The following is a 19,308-nucleotide window of genomic DNA, read 5'->3' on the forward strand; positions in this document are numbered from 1 at the left end:
TGCCACGGCCACGCCCCCTCTATGCAAGTCTATGGGAGGGGGCGTACGCCCCCTCCCATCGACTTGCATTGAGGGGGCGTGAGGTCAAAAGGTGATGTCACGAGCCCGCACCCAGCTTTCGGAACTAAATATTCAGATCGCTGGGGCAGAGGAGTACCCCTTTAATAAGGATATATATGTGTATACGATTCGGAGAATCAGGGACTCAGGTTTCCTTGCACTTAAAACTAGCAAAGCTGAATTAAACTTAATATGCACCCTGTGAACTGATCCAGTGTAAACACTTGTTTCTGAGCCATTCATTGAAGAAGAAAAAACTATTGGCACATGTATCTGAGTACACTTTGCAGATCCCGGGGGATACCACACACAGACTGCGGGGGTAATGAGCCATGGAGGCCTTCTTTGGGGAGTTCGCCTAGATTTCCTGCTCAGGTTTCCTTCAGAATGTGTGAAGGGGATATTTGAGCCTCCAATCACATCGTGAAAATTTGAATCTTGTTGGAAACCACATGGCAAGAAGTATAAACTTCCTCTTTAAAAGAACGAATCTGCCCAGAGAGACAATTTAAAAGTTCACTGAAGTCTGCTTCATATTACCTGTAAAACTGCTTAAATACCCAGTGCTTTAAATTGTATGTCGTCACCTCTAACCTCCATTTTACAGTTTACACATAGATTCAATTGATGTAATAAGTTTCAGTGACTTAAAAAAAAAAAAAAAAACATTCATTCTCATGAGTTATATCCTGTATTATACTCCAGAGCTGTACTCACTATTCTGCTGGAGAGGTCACTGTGTACATACATTACATTACTTATCCTGTACTGATCCTGAGTTATATCCTGTATTATACTCCAGAGCTGTACTCACTATTCTGCTGGTGAGGTCACTGTGTACATACATTACATTACTTATCCTGTACTGATCCTGCGTTATATCCTGTATTATATTCCAGAGCTGCACTCACTATTCTGCTGGTGAGGTCACTGTGTACATACATTACATTACTTATCCTGTACTGATCCCGAGTTATATCCTGTATTATACTCCAGAGCTGTACTCACTATTCTGCTGGAGAGGTCACTGTGTACATACATTACATTACTTATCCTGTACTGATCCTGAGTTATATCCTGTATTATACTCCAGAGCTGTACTCACTATTCTGCTGGTGAGGTCAATATGTACATACATTACATTACTTATCCTGTACTGATCCCGAGTTATATCCTGTATTATACTCCAGAGCTGCACTCACTATTCTGCTGGCTTCCCTGCAGCTCCGCCTCAGGTGAAATGGAGCATTACACAGTGTCTGTTCATATTACAGGACTGGCCTTGGAATGTACAGGGACGCTTGTTCTTCTGGTCACTACATGAGGGTCCACAATCTACTTCCTAAGATAGTCATAACCATTCTCCATTTTTTTTTTTTTTTTGTCCATTTATTCCCAAAAGGTCTATGTCACTTCCAGTGTACAGGGTTCTGTGTGTATATATATATATATATATATATATATATATATATATTTATTATGTAAGAAATAAATGATTATTTGCTGTAAAAAGTTCCAGAATTAGGCAAGATATTGAACAGTGAGGACGTTGTAAGAGACCTTACCCATAAATCTCAGCAGTGTGTCAGTTCTGAACAAGTATATTATTGTGCCCCATGCTACGCTCTGAGGTTCTTTATTGTTATTATATTTTCCAATCGCTTCTTTGCTCTCCTGGAGGTGGAGAGAAGCTGAGCGAGCGCTTGCCAGCCGTACAAGCTGCCAGATGTTAAAACACAGCCCGGGATTATTGCTTCGCAACCCTGACTCCTCAAGTCCCCCCTGTAAAGCGCAGAATACCTTTTTGTTTACCCAGCCCGCTTCCGGGATAAAAGTACAGCAAGTCTGGGTTATGTTCCCTGGGTGATACTTAACACCCCCCTTATAGTCTACATATGGATTCAACTGCTGCACATTTGTTCTTATTGAGTTGGTTTGTATAAAAAATAAATAACTAAATAAATTAATTAAAAAAAATTTACAAAAAGGAATTAAAAATGTTAAAAATTACATTTATATTAATTATCTTTATATAGATTAGATTATTAATATAAAAAAAATGTTTCATACATCAAATTTGTGTTTTCCAAACAGTGTGTCTCCAGCCGTTGGCTGTCCGGGCATGCTGGGAGTTGTAGTTTTGCAACAGCTGGAGACACACTGTTTGGAAAACACTGCCTTAAATTAGTAATAACAATTTTTTTTTAAATCAAAATACACTGTCATGGATTATCATAATTAATTTTCTGTTAATTGATACATATAGCTAGATGTGTGCTAAGGGAAATGTGTCATCAGAAAATGACTCTTCTCGGTCGCTCTTCATTGAGGGACATCAAACTGATGGGTATATGCTCTTGCCACTAGGAGGCGCTGACACTAGGAAAAAGAAAGTCGGCTCCTCCCTGGCAGGATATACCCGCCCACCTGCAGTGAAGTGACCAGTTTTATCTAGTGTCATCTAGGAGGTGGACACGGTCTGGTTCTCTCCAGACCTGGTCTTTTTATTTTCTAGTTAGGGCTGTTTAGTTAGATTTCTTTACTCCCTTTTATTTTCACTTTTCGGGTGGGGCGACAGGAGCATGGCGCTGCCTGTTCCCCCATATGCGGCTAAGGGGCACGGGACATCAATGGATGCACCGTCAACCCCTTCCCGCCAACGGCCAGCGCCTGGAGGCTGCACCCTGGATCCGGGTCCCCCACTGCCCCTGCTTGCACCGCTATTTGTAGCCTTGTATGATGCAGCGTGGCCATAAGCTGGTTGAAGACGTCTGAGGGTGAGTATAAGAAGGCAGGTGAGTATTTTACACCCCCCCCCCCCCCTCCTCAGGGTGCCGGACTTCCACTTTAAGGGATCAGGGTACTATTTTGCTTTTTGCTGAAGTACTTTCTCCAGTGATTTAATTCCTAGGCTTGAGTGTTTTCCATCCACCTTATCAGCCTAGTGCTCTCCTTGGAAGGCATGTTCCTTCTTCCCCTTTTATCTGGTTCAGCTGTACTACATTGACACCACAGTCTTCTAGAGTAATCCTTCCTATGCCCAGGCACTGGGAGTCCGAACTGGATTCTCTCTCCATTCCTGTTTCTGATGGGATGTTCTTCAGGATGCTAGTTCCCTTGTTGGGACTCTGTCCTTCGATACTGTGGTGTGCCTTCTTTCAGGCGGCCTTCCGATTCTTGGGCCTTAGTGATGGCTCAGGTCTTTGACATTGTTGCAGCCGGCCCAACTCCTCCGCGATTCCGTTTGTCAGAGGGGGGGTATTTCCGTTCTGCAGTCCTTCTCTACCTTATGGCAGTTTTTCGTCAGGAGAGTTGTTCGCGGACATCTGTTTCCCCTTTGTCCGGTGCTTTCTTGTCTCTATATATGACCCGGGTGCCTTGGGTCTCTACAGTGGATGGCCTTTCCCTTTTGGTCCTGGTCCATTCTTGGACGGGAAATCTTCCATGAGCTCCTTCTGGGCCTAAAGTGTCTCCGGCCTGGGGGCTCGTCCGCAGGCCTTGCGGCCACGTGAGATCAGTCTAGGACTGGCTCTTTTTACTGGTGGTTGTTTTTTCCCACCCTAGGGGACTGCTTTGGTACGTCCCATCAGTTCGGTGTCCCCCAATGAAGAGCGATTGAAGGAGATTTTTTTGTACTCACCGTAAAATCTTTCTGGTAGCCTTCATTGGGGGACAGCGCACCCACCCATTTCTTCTTCTTTTTCTGGTCCTTGGTATCTCCGGGATTCCTTCTAGGGTCCTTCGGATGTAATCCTAGTTTGGCTTCTCCTACTGCTATCTCTATTTTATATGAAGGATAGCCTTATGCCTATCCCTATCTTATATGAAGGATAGCCTTATGCCTATCCCTATCTTATATGAAGGATAGTCTTATGCCGATCTCTATCTTATATGAAGTATAGCCTTATACCTATCCCTATCTTATATGAAGGATAGCCTTATACCTATCCCTATCTTATATGAAGGAAAGCCTTATACCTATACCTATCTTATACGGAGGATAGCCTTATCCCTATCTTATATGAAGGATAGTTTTATGCCGATCTCCATCTTGTATGAAGTAGGGCTGGGCGATATGACCAAATGTGTGTATCACAATATTTTTTAAACATTTGGCGGTTCCACGGTATATATCCCCATCGGGGTAAATACTCACATATCACCCGCAAGTGCTGCCCTCCTCGTCCTGTTTGTTGCGGCCGCCGGCGCTGACACTCTATACTGTGCGGTATCCTTATGCCCGGGCTGCAGAAGGTAAACAAAATAAACTTTAACGCACCTACGTCGGCCTTACGCTGGGGACGGGAACGTCGGAGAGCTGTCAGCCTATCAGCGGCCGCAGCGATGTTCCGCCTCGGCAGGTGATAGGCTGAGCCCACTGTCATGTAAGGAGCCGGCTTTTTACATGACAGTGGGCTCAGCCTATCACCGGCCGAGGCGGAACATCGCTGCGGCCGGTGATAGGCTAACGGCTGTCCGACGTTCCCGTCCCCAGGAAACAAGTGAGGCCGGTACCGGACCAACGGGAGGTGAGTTAAAGTTTATTTTGTTTATTTTTTGCAGCCCAGGCATAGGGATAACGCACAGTATAGAGCAGTGGTCTCGTACCTGCGGACCTCCAGATGTTGCAAAACTACAACTCCCAGCTGGGAGTTGTAGTTTTGCAACATCTGGAGGTCCGCAGGTTGAAGACCACTGGTATAGAGTGTCAGTGCCGGCGGCCGCAACAAACAGGACGAGGAGGGCAGCGCATGCGGATGACATGTGAGTAGTACCCTGATGGGGACAGCGCTGGGCTAATAATTAATTGGGGGGGGGGGGGAGAAGAACAGCGCTGGCGGGTCACATATGATTAGTTCCCCGATGTGGGGACAGCGCAGCGCTGGGCTGATTCATTCATTTCCAAGGGGGAGGGGCCAAACCGGTATTGCGGTATGGGTTAAAATTCATATCGTGCAGCACAAACATTTCGGTATTCGGTATGAACCGGTATACCGCCCAGCCCTAATATGAAGGATAGCCTTATACCTATCCCTATCTTATATGAAGGATAGTCTTATACCTATCCCTATCTTATATGAAGGACAGCCTTATGCCTATCTCTATCTTATATGAAGGAAAGCCTTATACCTATCCCTATCTTACATGAAGGATAGCTTTATGCCTATCCCTATCTTATATGAAGGAAAGCCTTATACCTATCCCTATCTTATATGAAGGTTAGTCGTATGCCTATCCCTATCTTATATGAAGAATAGCCTTATGCCTATCCCTATCTTACATGAAGGATAGCTTTATGCCTATCCCTATCTTATATGAAGGAAAGCCTTATACCTATCCCTATCTTATATGAAGGATAGTCTTATACCTATCCCTATCTTATATGAAGGATAGCCTTATGCCTATCCCTATCTTATATGAAGGATAGTCTTATGCCTATCCCTATCTTATATGAAGGACAGCCTTATACCTATCCCTATCTTATATGAAGGATAGTCTTATGCCTATCCCTATCTTATATGAAGGACAGCCTTGTGCTGTAGTTTTCAGATTAGTGGGCTGGCCAAGGAACCGATGTGCATTGAATACTTAGGACACAGCGCTGTGATCCCTAAAATCTCAGGATCGGAAAGGTGGAAGCTCAAGGACCATAAAGCAGTGGCATGTCTTCATTGTGCTGTAAGATGACAATACCGCTTTAATACCTCACTGTTATATTTTTACAGGTACATCTCATGATTGGCGTCTGCGATGTGGAGCCGTGGACCTGTATCACATACTGTTTGGCCTTACCAGACCTTCATGCTTGCCATTGCCAGAGCTCGGATTAGTCCTTAATCTGAAGGAAAAGAAAGCTGTTCTGAACCCAACCATCATTCCAGAGCCGGTCACCGCTAGCCTGGACCCTTTGCCAAATGCCAACATGCACGGGCAAGTTGTTGGATTTCCGATCAGCGTAAGATTAACAAAATCTTTATAATGTCTTACACACATCTCCCTTAATGTTATGTTCTTAGCTGTGAAATAATCCATGAATTTGGCAGTATTATGCAAGAAATCACTGACCAAGTACAAACTGACACCGCTGAGAAGCTTTCATCCAAATCCGCTTTAGCATTTGACTTCTGCAAGTTTTATAGTCACAAAAAAAAAAAAAGCAGACAATTTTACTAAATCCAGGACACGAGCCGAGATCTATAGTAGCTACTGAGTAACACTTGTGTAAATATGGCCCTGCACGATCACTGGCACTATGGGAATGTGTCTTCATCGTTCACCTTTAAAGCGTTACTGGCATATAAATTAACTTTTGACATGTGGCACTGACTTGTCAAAAGTTACGATCCGTTGGGGTTTCAGTGCTGAGAACCCCTCTAGTTATTAGTTATAGCTGGGTGAAATCCATCTTATTACAGGATACGGGCTCCATTATATTGGGTGAGGCCCATCTTCTGTATTGAGTGCCAAGCCGGAAAGTAAAGCATGCAGCTATGCGCTTAATCTGGCTATAACTAACCATTGGAGGGAGGCGCACCACTGAGACCCCGACTGATCTTAAAGGGTACCTCTCATCAAATAAACTTTTGATATATTTTAGATTACCGTATTTATCGGCGTATAACACGCACTTTTTAGGCTAAAATTTTTAGCCTAAAGTCTATGTGCGTGTTATACGCCGATACACCCGCAGGAAAGGCAGGGGGAGAGAGGCCGTCGCTGCCCGCTTCTCTCCCCCTGCCTTTCCTGGGGTCTAGAGCCCTGCTGCCGGCCCTTCTCTCCCCCTGGCTATCGGCGCCGCTGCCCGTTCTGTCCCCATGACTATCGGTGCCGGCGCCCCATTGCCGGCGCCGATAGCCAGGGGGAGAGAAGTGGCGCCGACAGCCAGGGGGAGAGAAGGGGCAGCGGTACCCATTGCCGGCGCCGCTGCCCCGTTGCCTCCCCCCATCCCCGGTGGCATAATTACCTGTTGCCGGGGTCGGGTCCGCGCTGCTGCAGGCCTCCGGCGTGCGTCCCCTGCGTCGTTGCTATGCGCTGCACGGTGCGGCGCATGACGTCAGTGCGCCGCGCCGTGAATAGCAACGATGCAGGGGACGCACGCCGGAGGCCTGCAGCAGCGCGGACCCAACCCCGGCAACAGGTAATTATGCCACCCGGGGATGGGGGGGAGGCAACGGGGCAGCGGCGCCGGCAATGGGTGCTGCTGCCCCTTCTCTCCCCCTGGGTGTCGGCGCCGCTTCTCTCCCCCTGGCTGTCGGCGCCGCTTCTCTCCCCCTGGCTATCGGCGCCGGCAATGGGGCGCCGGCACCGATAGTCAGGGGGACAGAACAGGCAGCGGCGCCGATAGCCAGGGGGAGAGAAGGGCCGGCAGCAGGGCTCTAGACCCCAGGAAAGGCAGGGGGAGAGAAGCGGACAGCGATGGCCTCTCTCCCCCTGCCTTTCCTGGGGGTGTATCGGGGTATACACGCACCCTCATTTTACCATGGATATTTGGGTAAAAAACTTTTTTTACCCAAATATCCTTGGTAAAATGAGGGTGCGTGTTATAGGCCGGTGCGTGGTATACCCCGATAAATACGGTAATGAATGTTGAATAACTTTCCAATAGCATGTTAATGAAAAATATGCTTCTTTCTATTGTATTTTTCCCGATCAGTCCTGTCAGCAAGCATTTCTGACTCATGCTGGAGTCCTAAACACTCAGAGCTGCCAGCCTGCTTTGTTCACAGCCAAACAGGCTGTGAACAAAGCAGGCTGGCAGCTCTGAGTGTTCTCCTTTGTGAACAAAGCAGACTGGCAGCTCGTAGTGTTTAGGACTCCAGCATGAGTCAGAAATGCTTGCTGCCAGGACTGGTAGGGAGACCCCTAGTGGTCATTTCTTCAAAGTGGAAAATTAAATAGAAAGAAGCATATTTTTTAATAACATGCAATTGTAAAGTTATACTGCATACATTAATCTATAATATATCAAAAGTTTTTTTGATGAGAAGTACCCTTTAACTTTAAAATGTAAGTAAAAATTTGAGTTTAAAAGTAAAGCTTTAAAATAGTTCTGTAGTGCAATACAACTTATACCCTATCCAAAGGGTAGGGGATAAGTTACAGATCGCAGGGGGGGGGGGGGGGGGGGGGGGGGGGGTCAAAGCGCTGGGGCACCACCGCAATCTCCTGGACTGGCCCATGGCAGTCTGCAGGAAGTGCAGTGTCATCCCCAGCAGAAAGACACGGCAGAGACACCCCCTCGGATAGAGGATAAGTCATATTGCACTACATCGATGGATGGGACCCCACCATTTTCGTGCCTGCGTTGTGTCATTCCGAACAATGAAGCTTGGGCTACCGCTGCATCCCCCGCCAGCAGACATCTTATCCTCTATCCTTTGGATAGGGGATAAGATGTATAGGAGTACCCCTTTAAATAGATATATAGTTCATAACCCTTATCTTGTGAGCTTACTTTCAGTGGGTCCAGTTCTGTCTAGGTCAGACATGTGCACACCTCCTTACACCTCCTTGTACCTGTGTAACAATCACACAACCACAAACCTTTTGTATCCATTGAAAGTAAACAATAAAAGATCTAATAACTTCAAGAAGGTATCTTGAACCCCTGAAAAGTTGATGCAGAAAGTTTATAGAGTTTTCATTATATAAAGCTTTTATTTTATTATATAAGCTTTTATTTGCTGAAATTGTGATATCTCTTTAAACCTAATAGCTGCATCCACAGTCAGTTTAAAGGGAACCCGCCACATTGTGTTTGCCAAAATGGTTACGTAAGTGCCATGTGTATCAAAGTTTGGTCCCAAAGTGTACTATAGTCTGCAAATGATTCCCGTTTTTCCATTAGCACAGATAGACGAGTGTCTGTCCTTCACCCTTTGTGCACAATGACAAAACTCCTTATGCACAAAAATAAACATTTCTTATCATTATAAATGCCAGATATCTTCCTATACACAGCTGGAGTCTGTGCCTTATTAGTTACTGTTAACCTAGTGCAGTGGTCTCTTACTGTGACCCTCCAGATGTTGCAAAACTTCAATTTCCAGCATGCCCGGACAGCTGTTGGCTATAGAGAGAGAGATAGATATGAGATAGATAGATACGAGATAGATGGATACGAGATGGATAGATATGAGATAGATATTAGATAGATATGAGATAGATAGATAGATGGATAGATATGAGATAGATGGATAGATATGAGATAGATGGATAGATATGAGATAGATGGATAGATATGAGATAGATGGATAGATATGAGATAGATGGATAGATATGAGATAGATGGATAGATATGAGATAGATGGATAGATATGAGATAGATGGATAGATATGAGATAGATGGATAGATATGAGATAGATGGATAGATATGAGATAGATGGATAGATATGAGATAGATAGATATGAGATAGATAGATAGATATGAGATATACAGTGAAATATGGTGGAGGTCAATGATGTTTTGGGGTTGTTTTGCTGCCTCTGGCACTGGGTGCCTTGAATGTGTACAAGACATCATGAAATCTGAGGATTACCAGTGGATTTTGGGTCGCACTGTACAGCCCAGTGTCAGAAAGCTGGGTTTGTGGCCGAGATCTTGGGTCTTCCAGCAGGACAATGACCCCAGATTTACGTCAAAAAGCACCCAGAAATGGATGGTGACAAAGCGCTGGAGAGTTCTGAAGTGGCAGCAATGAGTCCAGATCTAAATCCCATTGATCACCTGTGGAGAGATCTTAAAATTGCTGTTGGGAAAAGGCGCCTTCCAATAAGAGACCTGGAGCAGTTTGTAAAGGAAGAGTGGTCCAACATTCCGGCTGAGAGGTGTAAGAAGCTTATAGATGGTTATAGGAAGTGACTGATTTCAGTAATTTTTTTCCAAAGGGTGTGCAACCAAATATTAAGTTAAGGGTTCCAATAATTTTGTCCAACCCATTTTTGGGGTTTGGTGACATTATGTCCATTTTTCTTTTTTTCCTCCTTTTTTGGTTTAGTTCCAATGCACACAAAGGGAATAAACCTGTGTATAGCAAAACATGTGTTACTGAAATCCTTTTCAGTGAGAAATACTTCATTTTCTTGAAAAATTTCAGAGGTGCCAACAATTACGGCCATGACTGTAGATATTAGATACATAGATATGAGAGATAGTTAGACAGACAGACAGATAGATATGAGATAGACCAGTGGTCTCCAACTGTGGCCCTCCAGATGTTGCAAAACTTCAATTGCCAGCATGCTGGGAGTGGAAGTTTTGCAACATTATTATTGACCCACAGTTGACCACTGACCTAGTGAGTAAAGTGTCATTTATAGGATCTGCTAAAAGCGTTACGTCATGAGCGTTATTTTCATCCATCTGTAGCCATCTGACCCAGGGATCCTTCACAGGAGCCAAGAACAAAGGGTCCACAGCAAAGAGCATTGATGCAACATAAAGCTAAAATACTATAAACACTGATGTTCCAAAAAAGTCTGCTGTGGGCGCTAATCTGTAGATAACCCAGTCCACTTTTTACTAGGCACCAGTAGGTGTCACAGTAATCGCTCACCGATCAGATCCTAATAATTTATCAATAAGAAGAGACTGCAGACCTCCCTCCGTAATCTGTTACATGTCTTGTAGATATCCAGCATCAGTACGTCACATGTTCTTGTCACTGTATTTCAGGATGATGCCTCCAAAGAGTCTGTATCCCTTGCGGTGTCGTATTTGCTAGGAGTGAAAAGGAAAGCGGAGATGCCTCTGGAGTCGATACTGGAGCCTGGGCAGGTACTGGAGAAGGACCAGGGCAGCTGTAAAGTCAGATTAAAAATCGGAGATTGGAAATGTAGATGTAGCGTCCAATATTAAGGGAGGTCAGCATTTTATATAAATGTAATATATATAGCGGCCCGGATTGGTGCTTTGTATGCATTGTGTGTACAGGCTACAAGTACAGTACAAACAAAGCTGGGGTGGACTTCATAAAAGGGGATGGGGACCAAGAAGAGACGTCTTCAATGTTTTCTACGGTTAACTGGCTGCATTGCTAACTCTCTGCTGCAGCGAAGGAGTTCTGGGCTCACATAGCTTTTTGTCAAGTAAAGTGTATTATGCACCAAAATGCATGTCACACAACTACAGGGTGACATCATTACCTATTACAGTAGAATCTCCCAATAGCGGACACTCATAGGGAATAAAAAAGTGTCCGCTATTGAGAGATGTCCCTTATTGGGAAAAGGGCTCAAAATTCTTCCTAAATGACGGAATACTGTCCTGTACTCACTGCAGAGTGTAATTACATAGAAAACATGAGAAAAAGCAAGATTACAGTAGAATCTCCCTGTCTTTAATCTCCCCTTATCACCCCTCGTGTCATTTCATCCCCCCTTTATACCCTGTGCCAAATTATCCCCCAGTGCCTTGTACCAAATTATCCCCCCCCCCACCCTTGCCCCCTGTGCCACATAATTTCCCCTTGATCCCCCTTCCCCATGCCATTTAATTCTCCCTTTATTACCCTTTGTGTAATCCCACCCCCCTGCCAATTCATTCCTGTTCCAAATCCTCCCCCCTCCCCCATTATTACCCCCTGTGCCAAAGTCTTATGGGACTCTGCCGGGGAATTAAAAACTGTCCACTATTGGGAGGTGTCCGCTAAGGGAGATTTTACTTTATATCCCTTTCTGGCAGCTCACAGACCCATCCCCTCCAGCTCTGTCTGTACACTGCTGCTATGAGATCAGGATATATAGTAGTTATATGTCTCCCTTCAGCTCTGTCTGTATACTGTTGCTGCTATCTCTATGGTGTCAGGACATATAATAGTTTTATACCTCTTCCCCCAGCTCTATCTGTATACTGCTGCTGTTAGCTCTATGGGATCAGGACATATAGTTGTTATATACCTCCCCTTTAGCTCTCTGTAAACTGCTGCTGCTATCTCTATGGGATCAGGATTTATAGTAGTTATACACCTCTCCTCCAGCTCTATCCGTACACTGCTGCTATCTCTGTAGGATCAGCAGTAAAAATATCAGTACAATTCCCCATCAGATATTGGCAATGTTAATGACGAGAGGACTGTGGTGAATACACTGAAAGGGACAGGATTTTTTGTGCAGGGACAATGCCGTTTTATAGATGGGGATAAAACACCTCTAATAATATTCTGTAATGTTTTTTTTTTTTTTTCCTCAGTTCACAAACCCACAAGAGGAAGAAGAAATTGATATGGACACAGTACATGACAGCCAGGCATTTATATATCATCATTTAAACATGCTGGAAAGACCTTCAACACCAGGTATTGTGTAATGGATTTTTTAATTTTTTTATCTTAATGTTTCTTTACTTAACCCCTTAAGGACCACGCCCTGAGTCCGCTCCCTTTCTATAATGCGGGGGTCACGCTGCTAATAGCGCACGTCAAAGTTGATTGCCGTGTCTAAAGTTGTAAAAATGCACCCCCGGCATCTCAGTCAGGCTGATCGGGACCACCGCACTGAAACCGCGATGTCCCGATCAGCTAGGACGCATCAGGAGGGTCCCTTACCTGCCTCCTGCGTGTGCAACTGCCGAATGACTGCTCCGTGCCTGAGAGCCAGGCATGAGCAGTCAAGCGGCAGAATCACTGATCAATGTTATCCTATGGGATAACAATGATCAGTGTAAGAGATCAGTGTGTGCAGTGTTATACACCCTAGAGGGGTTTATAACATTGCATTAAAAAAAAGTTAATTAGGATCATTTAACCCCTTCCCTAATAAAAGTCCGAATCACCCCCTTTTTCCCATAAAAAAAAAACTGAAAATAAACATATGTGGTATCGCCGCGTGCGGAAATGTCTGAAATATAAAAATATATTGTTTGTTAAACAGCACGGTCAATGGCGTACACATAAAAAAAAAATCCAATGTCCCAAATAACATATTTTTGGTCACTTTTTATACCATAAAATAACAAAAATGATACCGATAAAAACTTCAGATCACGGCGCAAAAAATGCATGGTCACACAGCCTTGTATGCGGAAAAATAAAATTGTTATAGCGGTCAGAAGTAATACAAAAGTAATACAAAAGATTTTTAGATTTTTGGGTAAAATGACTGATGTCATTGCAAAGTAGAATTGGTGGCGCAAAAAATAAGTCATCATATGGATTTTTAGGTTCAAAATTGAAAGGGTTATGATTTTTAAAAGGTAAGGAGGAAAAAAATGAAATTGCAAGTGTTACAAAAATTAGATTTGTCTCATAACTCACTATTCTGCTGGAAAAGTCAATGTGTACCTATGTTACATTACTTATCCTGTACTGATCCTGAGTTACATCCTGTATTATACTCCAGAGCTGCACTCACTATTCTGCTGGTGAGGTCACTGTGTACATACATTACATTACTTATCCTGTACTGATCCTGAGTTATATCCTGTATTATACTCCAGAGCTGTACTCACTATTCTGCTGGTGAGGTCACTGTGTACATACATTACATTACTTATGCTGTACTGATCCTGAGTTATATCCTATATTATACTCCAGAGCTGTACTCACTATTCTGCTGGTGGGGTCACTGTGTACATACATTACATTACTTATCCTGTACTGATCCTGAGTTATATCCTGTATTATACTCCAGAGCTGTACTCACTATTCTGCTGGTGAGGTCACTGTGTACATACATTACATTACTTACCCTGTACTGATCCTGAGTCATATACTGTATTATACTCCAGAGCTGTACTCACTATTCTGCTGGTGAGGTCACTGTGTACATACATTACATTACTTATGCTGTACTGATCCTGAGTTATATCTTGTGTTATACTCCAGAGCTGTACTCACTATTCTGCTGGTGAGGTCACTGTGTACATACATTACATTACTTATGCTGTACTGATCCTGAGTTATATCCTGTATTATACTCCAGAGCTGTACTCACTATTCTGCGGGTGAGGTCACTGTGTACATACATTACATTACTTACCCTGTACTGATCCTGAGTCATATACTGTATTATACTCCAGAGCTGTACTCACTATTCTGCTGGTGAGGTCACTGTGTACATACATTACTTATCCTGTACTGATCCTGAGTTATATCCTGTATTATACTCCAGAGCTGTATTCACTATTCTGCTGGTGAGGTCACTGTGTACATACATTACTTATCCTGTACTGATCCTGAGTTATATCCTGTATTATACTCCAGAGCTGCACTCACTATTCTGCTGGTGAGGTCACTGTGTACATACATTACATTACTTATCCTGTACTGATCCTGAGTTATATCCTGTATTATACTCCAGAGCTGTACTCACTATTCTGCTGGTGAGGTCACTGTGTACATACATTACATTTCTTATGCTGTACTGATCCTTAGTTATATTCTGTATTATACGCCAGAGCTGTACTCACTATTCTGCTGGTGAGGTCACTGTGTACATACATTACATTACTTATCCTGTACTGATCCGAAGTTATATCCTGTATGTGTGTATAGATATATAAATATGTATATATTAACCATGACGTACTCCGTAACATCCATCCAGCCATGACCATCTTTAGTTACTCAGTTGATGCAATTATTTCTTCAAAGAACCACAAATAAGCGTTCTCATAAAACCGTACAAGGATCCAATTCAAAGCCTCGATGACTGAAACTACAGCACACGTGTTTTTAATCCAGTATTCTTGTACAGGAAATAGAACTTTGTACAAAAGCTTGTGGCAGCTACCAGGTTCATTATACCATAATGCGTTCCAGCAAATGAAGCCTATGGATATATCACTGACACATGTGTGAGTGTCACCTGAAATGACCTTGTCACAGCCACACTTTTTTGTGCCCCCCAGAGATTAAGACCTGGATACACGTTACAGCAATATTTTCCAACCAGGGTGCCTCCAGCTGTTGCAAAACTACAATTCCCAGCATGCTCGGACAGCCTTCGGCTGTCCGGGCATGCTGGGAGTTGTAGTTTTTCGCAACAGCTGGAGTCGCAATCTAAACTCATCATCAGTATGTTTTTAGAGGGTCAGAGGTAACCAAAGTTACCCAGAGGAAACCCACACAAACACTGGGAGAACATTCAAACTCCTTGCAGATGTTGTTCTTGGTGGGATCTGAATCTAGAACTCCAGCGCTGCAAGGCAACAGTGCTAAGCGCTGAGCCACCTTGCTACGATATGGTCACAGTCCCATATTCAGGTAGAGTGGTTTTTTCTGTTGCATAAATGGCTCCAACATATTCTGCAGTGCTGTACAGAGATTTTCATCTCTTCCTAATGGAACCTATAATCTAATATTACATACACAAACATCGCTGACTGGAGATGTGAATTCTCTAATCCCAAATCATTTTGGCTGTGTGACAATGCAATTTCTTGGAAAGAGAAGTCCTGCACAGTTTCTTACCAATGGAAGACTGAATCGGACCAACCAGGACTGGGCCCCCTCTTTCCAAGGACCCTGTAGAAGCCGCATGGTCTGCCTCTATATTATGTATGCCAACCCCTGTTCTGACCCCAATAAGAATGCATGGACTTTCCTAGTCGGATCGCCAGATCCCACTGATTGGTATTAGCGCTAATGCTGTACAGATCCATGGGGGCCATCACCAGGACTGCAGGCAGAATGCAAAAAGGCAAGACTGGATTGTAGTCATATATCTAAAGAAATCAATAAGCAGAGCTCCTCATAGGACAGTATGTTTTGAACAAGGATGGATGTAAGTGGGTGCGGGAATCACAAACATTTCAGTGGTCCTCTCACCTGGGACGGTTGTGTAACTGACACAACTACACAAGCGCATAAGGCTAGTGGTGCAGCCTCCCGGTATCGGATCCAGCAATAAGCAAGCAGATTCAGAGCAGGATGTAGATATGGAAAGAAATACCCGGTTCCAATGGCGCGATCCACAGATTCAATCAAATGATGATGTAAGATGAATATAAATATTTATTAAGCCAGGGTTCAACGCGTTTCGGGGCTTAGGATCACCTTCATCAGGCAAGTAGGCATCAAGGTGCTTACTTGCCTGATGAAGGGGATCCTAAGCCCCGAAACGAGTTGCACCCTGGCTTAATAAATATTTATATTCATCTTACATCATCATTTGATTGAATCTGTGGATCGCGCCGTTGGAACCGGGTATTTCTTTCCATATCTACATCCTGGATTGTAGTCAGGAACAGAGTCAAGCATAAAACAGGTACCAATCAAGCAAGCTAAGGACAAGATAGGCATCTAAGCACAAGGTCAATCCAGGAGCAATGTCACAAAAAACAGAAGTATCCAAGTCAAAGTCTTGGCTTGAATCAGGACCGGGAAATAAAATAGTCAGCAGACAAGAAATCCATGGCATACGTACTGTTTAATAGGTCTACGTGCAATGTCTTCTTCAGGCATCGGTTGCCTTAGCCATTGTATTGCCATGCAGCCATAGTAGGAGATTCCCTAAATGGTCCAGCAAGGCCTGGGCAGAAGATTGGAGGCATTGCAGGAGCAATAGAGGAGGCATCAAGTTGCCAAGAATCGCTGCCACTCGCACTTAAAGTGTACCTGTCACTTTAAAATCAAAGTTTTAAAGTGAAAGTTCAAAACTTATTTTTTTTTTTTTTTAAGAAAACTTTTTTATCGGTTTTGGTCTGACTGTTGAGACACCGACCAATTGTTAGAATGAGCAGGGAGTTAAATTGTAACTGGCCGATGCAATGGACTTGCATTGTAAGTTTGTCTCGCTTGCACATGCACATCGTCCGTCTCATACTCGTGATCGGTCAAGGTGTAAACTCAGACCCCAACTGATCAAAGCGCCTCTACAACATGTCAAAAGTTTTTTTTTTTTTTTTTTTTTTTTTAAATGACAGTGCTCATGTAAGTAATCAAACAGTAGTTTTTGTAATGTGGGAGGAAATCGGAGAAACCAGAGGAAACCAACACAAACATGGGAAGAAAATAAAAATATTATAACTAGCTTTCCTAGCTCCGTAAAGTAATTATGCCACCGTATATATGTTGTTTTAAGAGTCCTATTACAAAGTATCATCTCTTATTTCAAAGAGTTGAAAGGGATGTCCAGCATATTAAAGGGGTTCTCCAACATAAGGTGACTTAAGTACTTACCTGCCAGACAGTAATGGACACGATTGGAAAGGATCCGTGCTTGTCTTCGGGCTAAATGGCTGTGTTGTGAATCCCCCATAACACTGTTCTTTTTGTGAAATAACTATTTCCTTTTGGAGTTTCCTCCCTGCAACTACAAGTCCCAGGACCGCTTGTTTGTAAGTGTGAGGTCACTTTTCTTCCACCCACACATCAGCCACCTCACCAATTGCAGTACAGCTACACTCCCTTCCATGCGTTGTGCTTGAAACTACAACTCTCTGGACCCCTGTGGAGAATTATCTTCCTTCCACCCAGCGGTTTCTCCACCCATTGAAGCACAGACAGGCTCCCTTTCAACACCTGACTTATGATGTTTTGTCTTGGGTCGCACTGCAACCTGTGGAAATACATTTGGGGGCAAAGATTGCATAAGAATTGTGAGACCACCATCAAACACAGACACTATATTATGAACTACACTAACTTTACAGCCCCTGTAGCACAGTCAAATAAAAAAAATCCTGAAATACCCCTTTAGGATAAACTGAGTGACAGATCCTACAAGAGCGTCAATCTTTGGCAATGCATCTCAAAGCAAAGGCAATTCTGGCTATGTCAATGATCTGCAAATGGCTTTCATTAGATAAAACTTTTGTTCAAGTGTTTGGCAATAATAATAATAATAATTTTGATATAGCGCCAACAGATTCCGCAGAACTTTAGGGGATACAAATAAAGAAAAGTATCAGACATTACAATATTGCACACTAAATATTCAAAGTGAGTGAGGGCTTAAGTGTATTATACCTATACCTTATTAAGGGGGCTCAAAACCATTATTCATCAGGTCCCATCCCATCTGTTTACTTATAATTGATAGTATCCTATAGAGTCTGTAACTTCTATCCATTTCATACAACCCCCCTCTCCCCAGCAGAGGTTGTCAGAGAGGTTGAGTTCTTCCTATATCATGTTCCTGGCAAGTTTTTCTTTCTTTTGTTTTTGTTATTTTTTCCTCTCTCGTATACTCCTTTTTAAATAAAGCCATGAAGGGGTTAAGAAATTAAGTTTACTCAAGAACAGGGCTTCCTTTTGTGCAAAGACCTGAAGGAGCAGTTCAAAGGTCCTACATATAAACCACATGTTCACCCCGGAGGAGCCGTTAGAAGTCACTACGCCTGAATTGGGGCGACTCTCACTGCCGCAGCGGGCACACTTCAAAACTAAGAGAAAACACGTGGAGTTCAAAAAGGGGCTCACATGGTCATCATTGACCCCGTTCGAAAACTCCTGTAAAGCGATAACAGATGGGAATATGTTAGATGAGCGCTTCAGTAGAGATGGTGGAAAGATAAAAAAAAAACTATTGAAGAATAAATCACATGTATGGTGGTGTTCTCTGTTAGAGATCAGCTGGTGCAGAATAAAGAGGCCCACACAGTGTGTATGGACAATTGGGCATGTGGTAGATCAGTCACAAAGAAAATACAAATACCTCTTATATTGTCTAGGGCAGTGTTTCCCAACATGGGTGCCTCCAGCTGTTGCAAAACTACAACTCCCAGCATGTTGTTTCTCTGTTCTGAGCATATTGGGGATCATTTACTAATGTGATCCTGACTTTTTTTTTTCTCGCGTTTTGTGCCTAAATTGTGTTGCCAGAATTTGCAACCAAAAATTTCAAAAAGCCTGACCAACTTAGAAAACCCGGAAAAGGGGTGTCACTGCCGGGAAAGGGGGCGTGGCTGGCAAAAAGGGGCATGTCTCTGACAGTTTTTGAAAGTCCCAACAAATGTACTAATGTTCCTAATGTCACTAATTAAATGTGGTGGATTTGTGCTCAGGAAAACCTGAAGCAAAACCGGGAAAATTTGCAAACTTTGCTTAAAAAAATAAAATAAAATGGAAAAACCTCAAAGAAAACTCCACTTCACTATTAGGGAGGTCCATCTTATTGGGCTTTGCTCAAAAAAGATAAGGTGGCAAGAAAGGTCTCAAAATGCTTTAGAAATATACAGAGAATCGGTATGAATTTTTTTGTATTTCCAAAATAAATGGAAGGGGTCCCGTGTGACATCACGCTCCGCCCCCTGAATGCAAGCCTATGGGAGGGGGCGTGACAGCTGTCTCACCCCCTCACAAAGG

General features: G+C 43.4%; 1 protein-coding gene across 1 annotated transcript in view; it reads left to right on the plus strand.

Annotated features, from left to right (window-relative positions):
• TAF2 (TATA-box binding protein associated factor 2) overlaps positions 1-19,308 on the plus strand; it is a gene marked incomplete in the record, with an annotated part of 136,773 nt that overhangs the window by 105,884 nt on the left and 11,581 nt on the right. Inside the window, 3 exon segments of the mRNA XM_056522670.1 lie at positions 5,787-6,016; positions 10,737-10,838; positions 12,252-12,357. Of these exon segments, the coding sequence (XP_056378645.1) occupies positions 5,787-6,016; positions 10,737-10,838; positions 12,252-12,357 (438 nt within the window).

Source organism: Hyla sarda, chromosome 5, assembly GCF_029499605.1.
Source record: "Hyla sarda isolate aHylSar1 chromosome 5, aHylSar1.hap1, whole genome shotgun sequence".
Lineage (NCBI taxonomy): Eukaryota > Metazoa > Chordata > Amphibia > Anura > Hylidae > Hyla > Hyla sarda.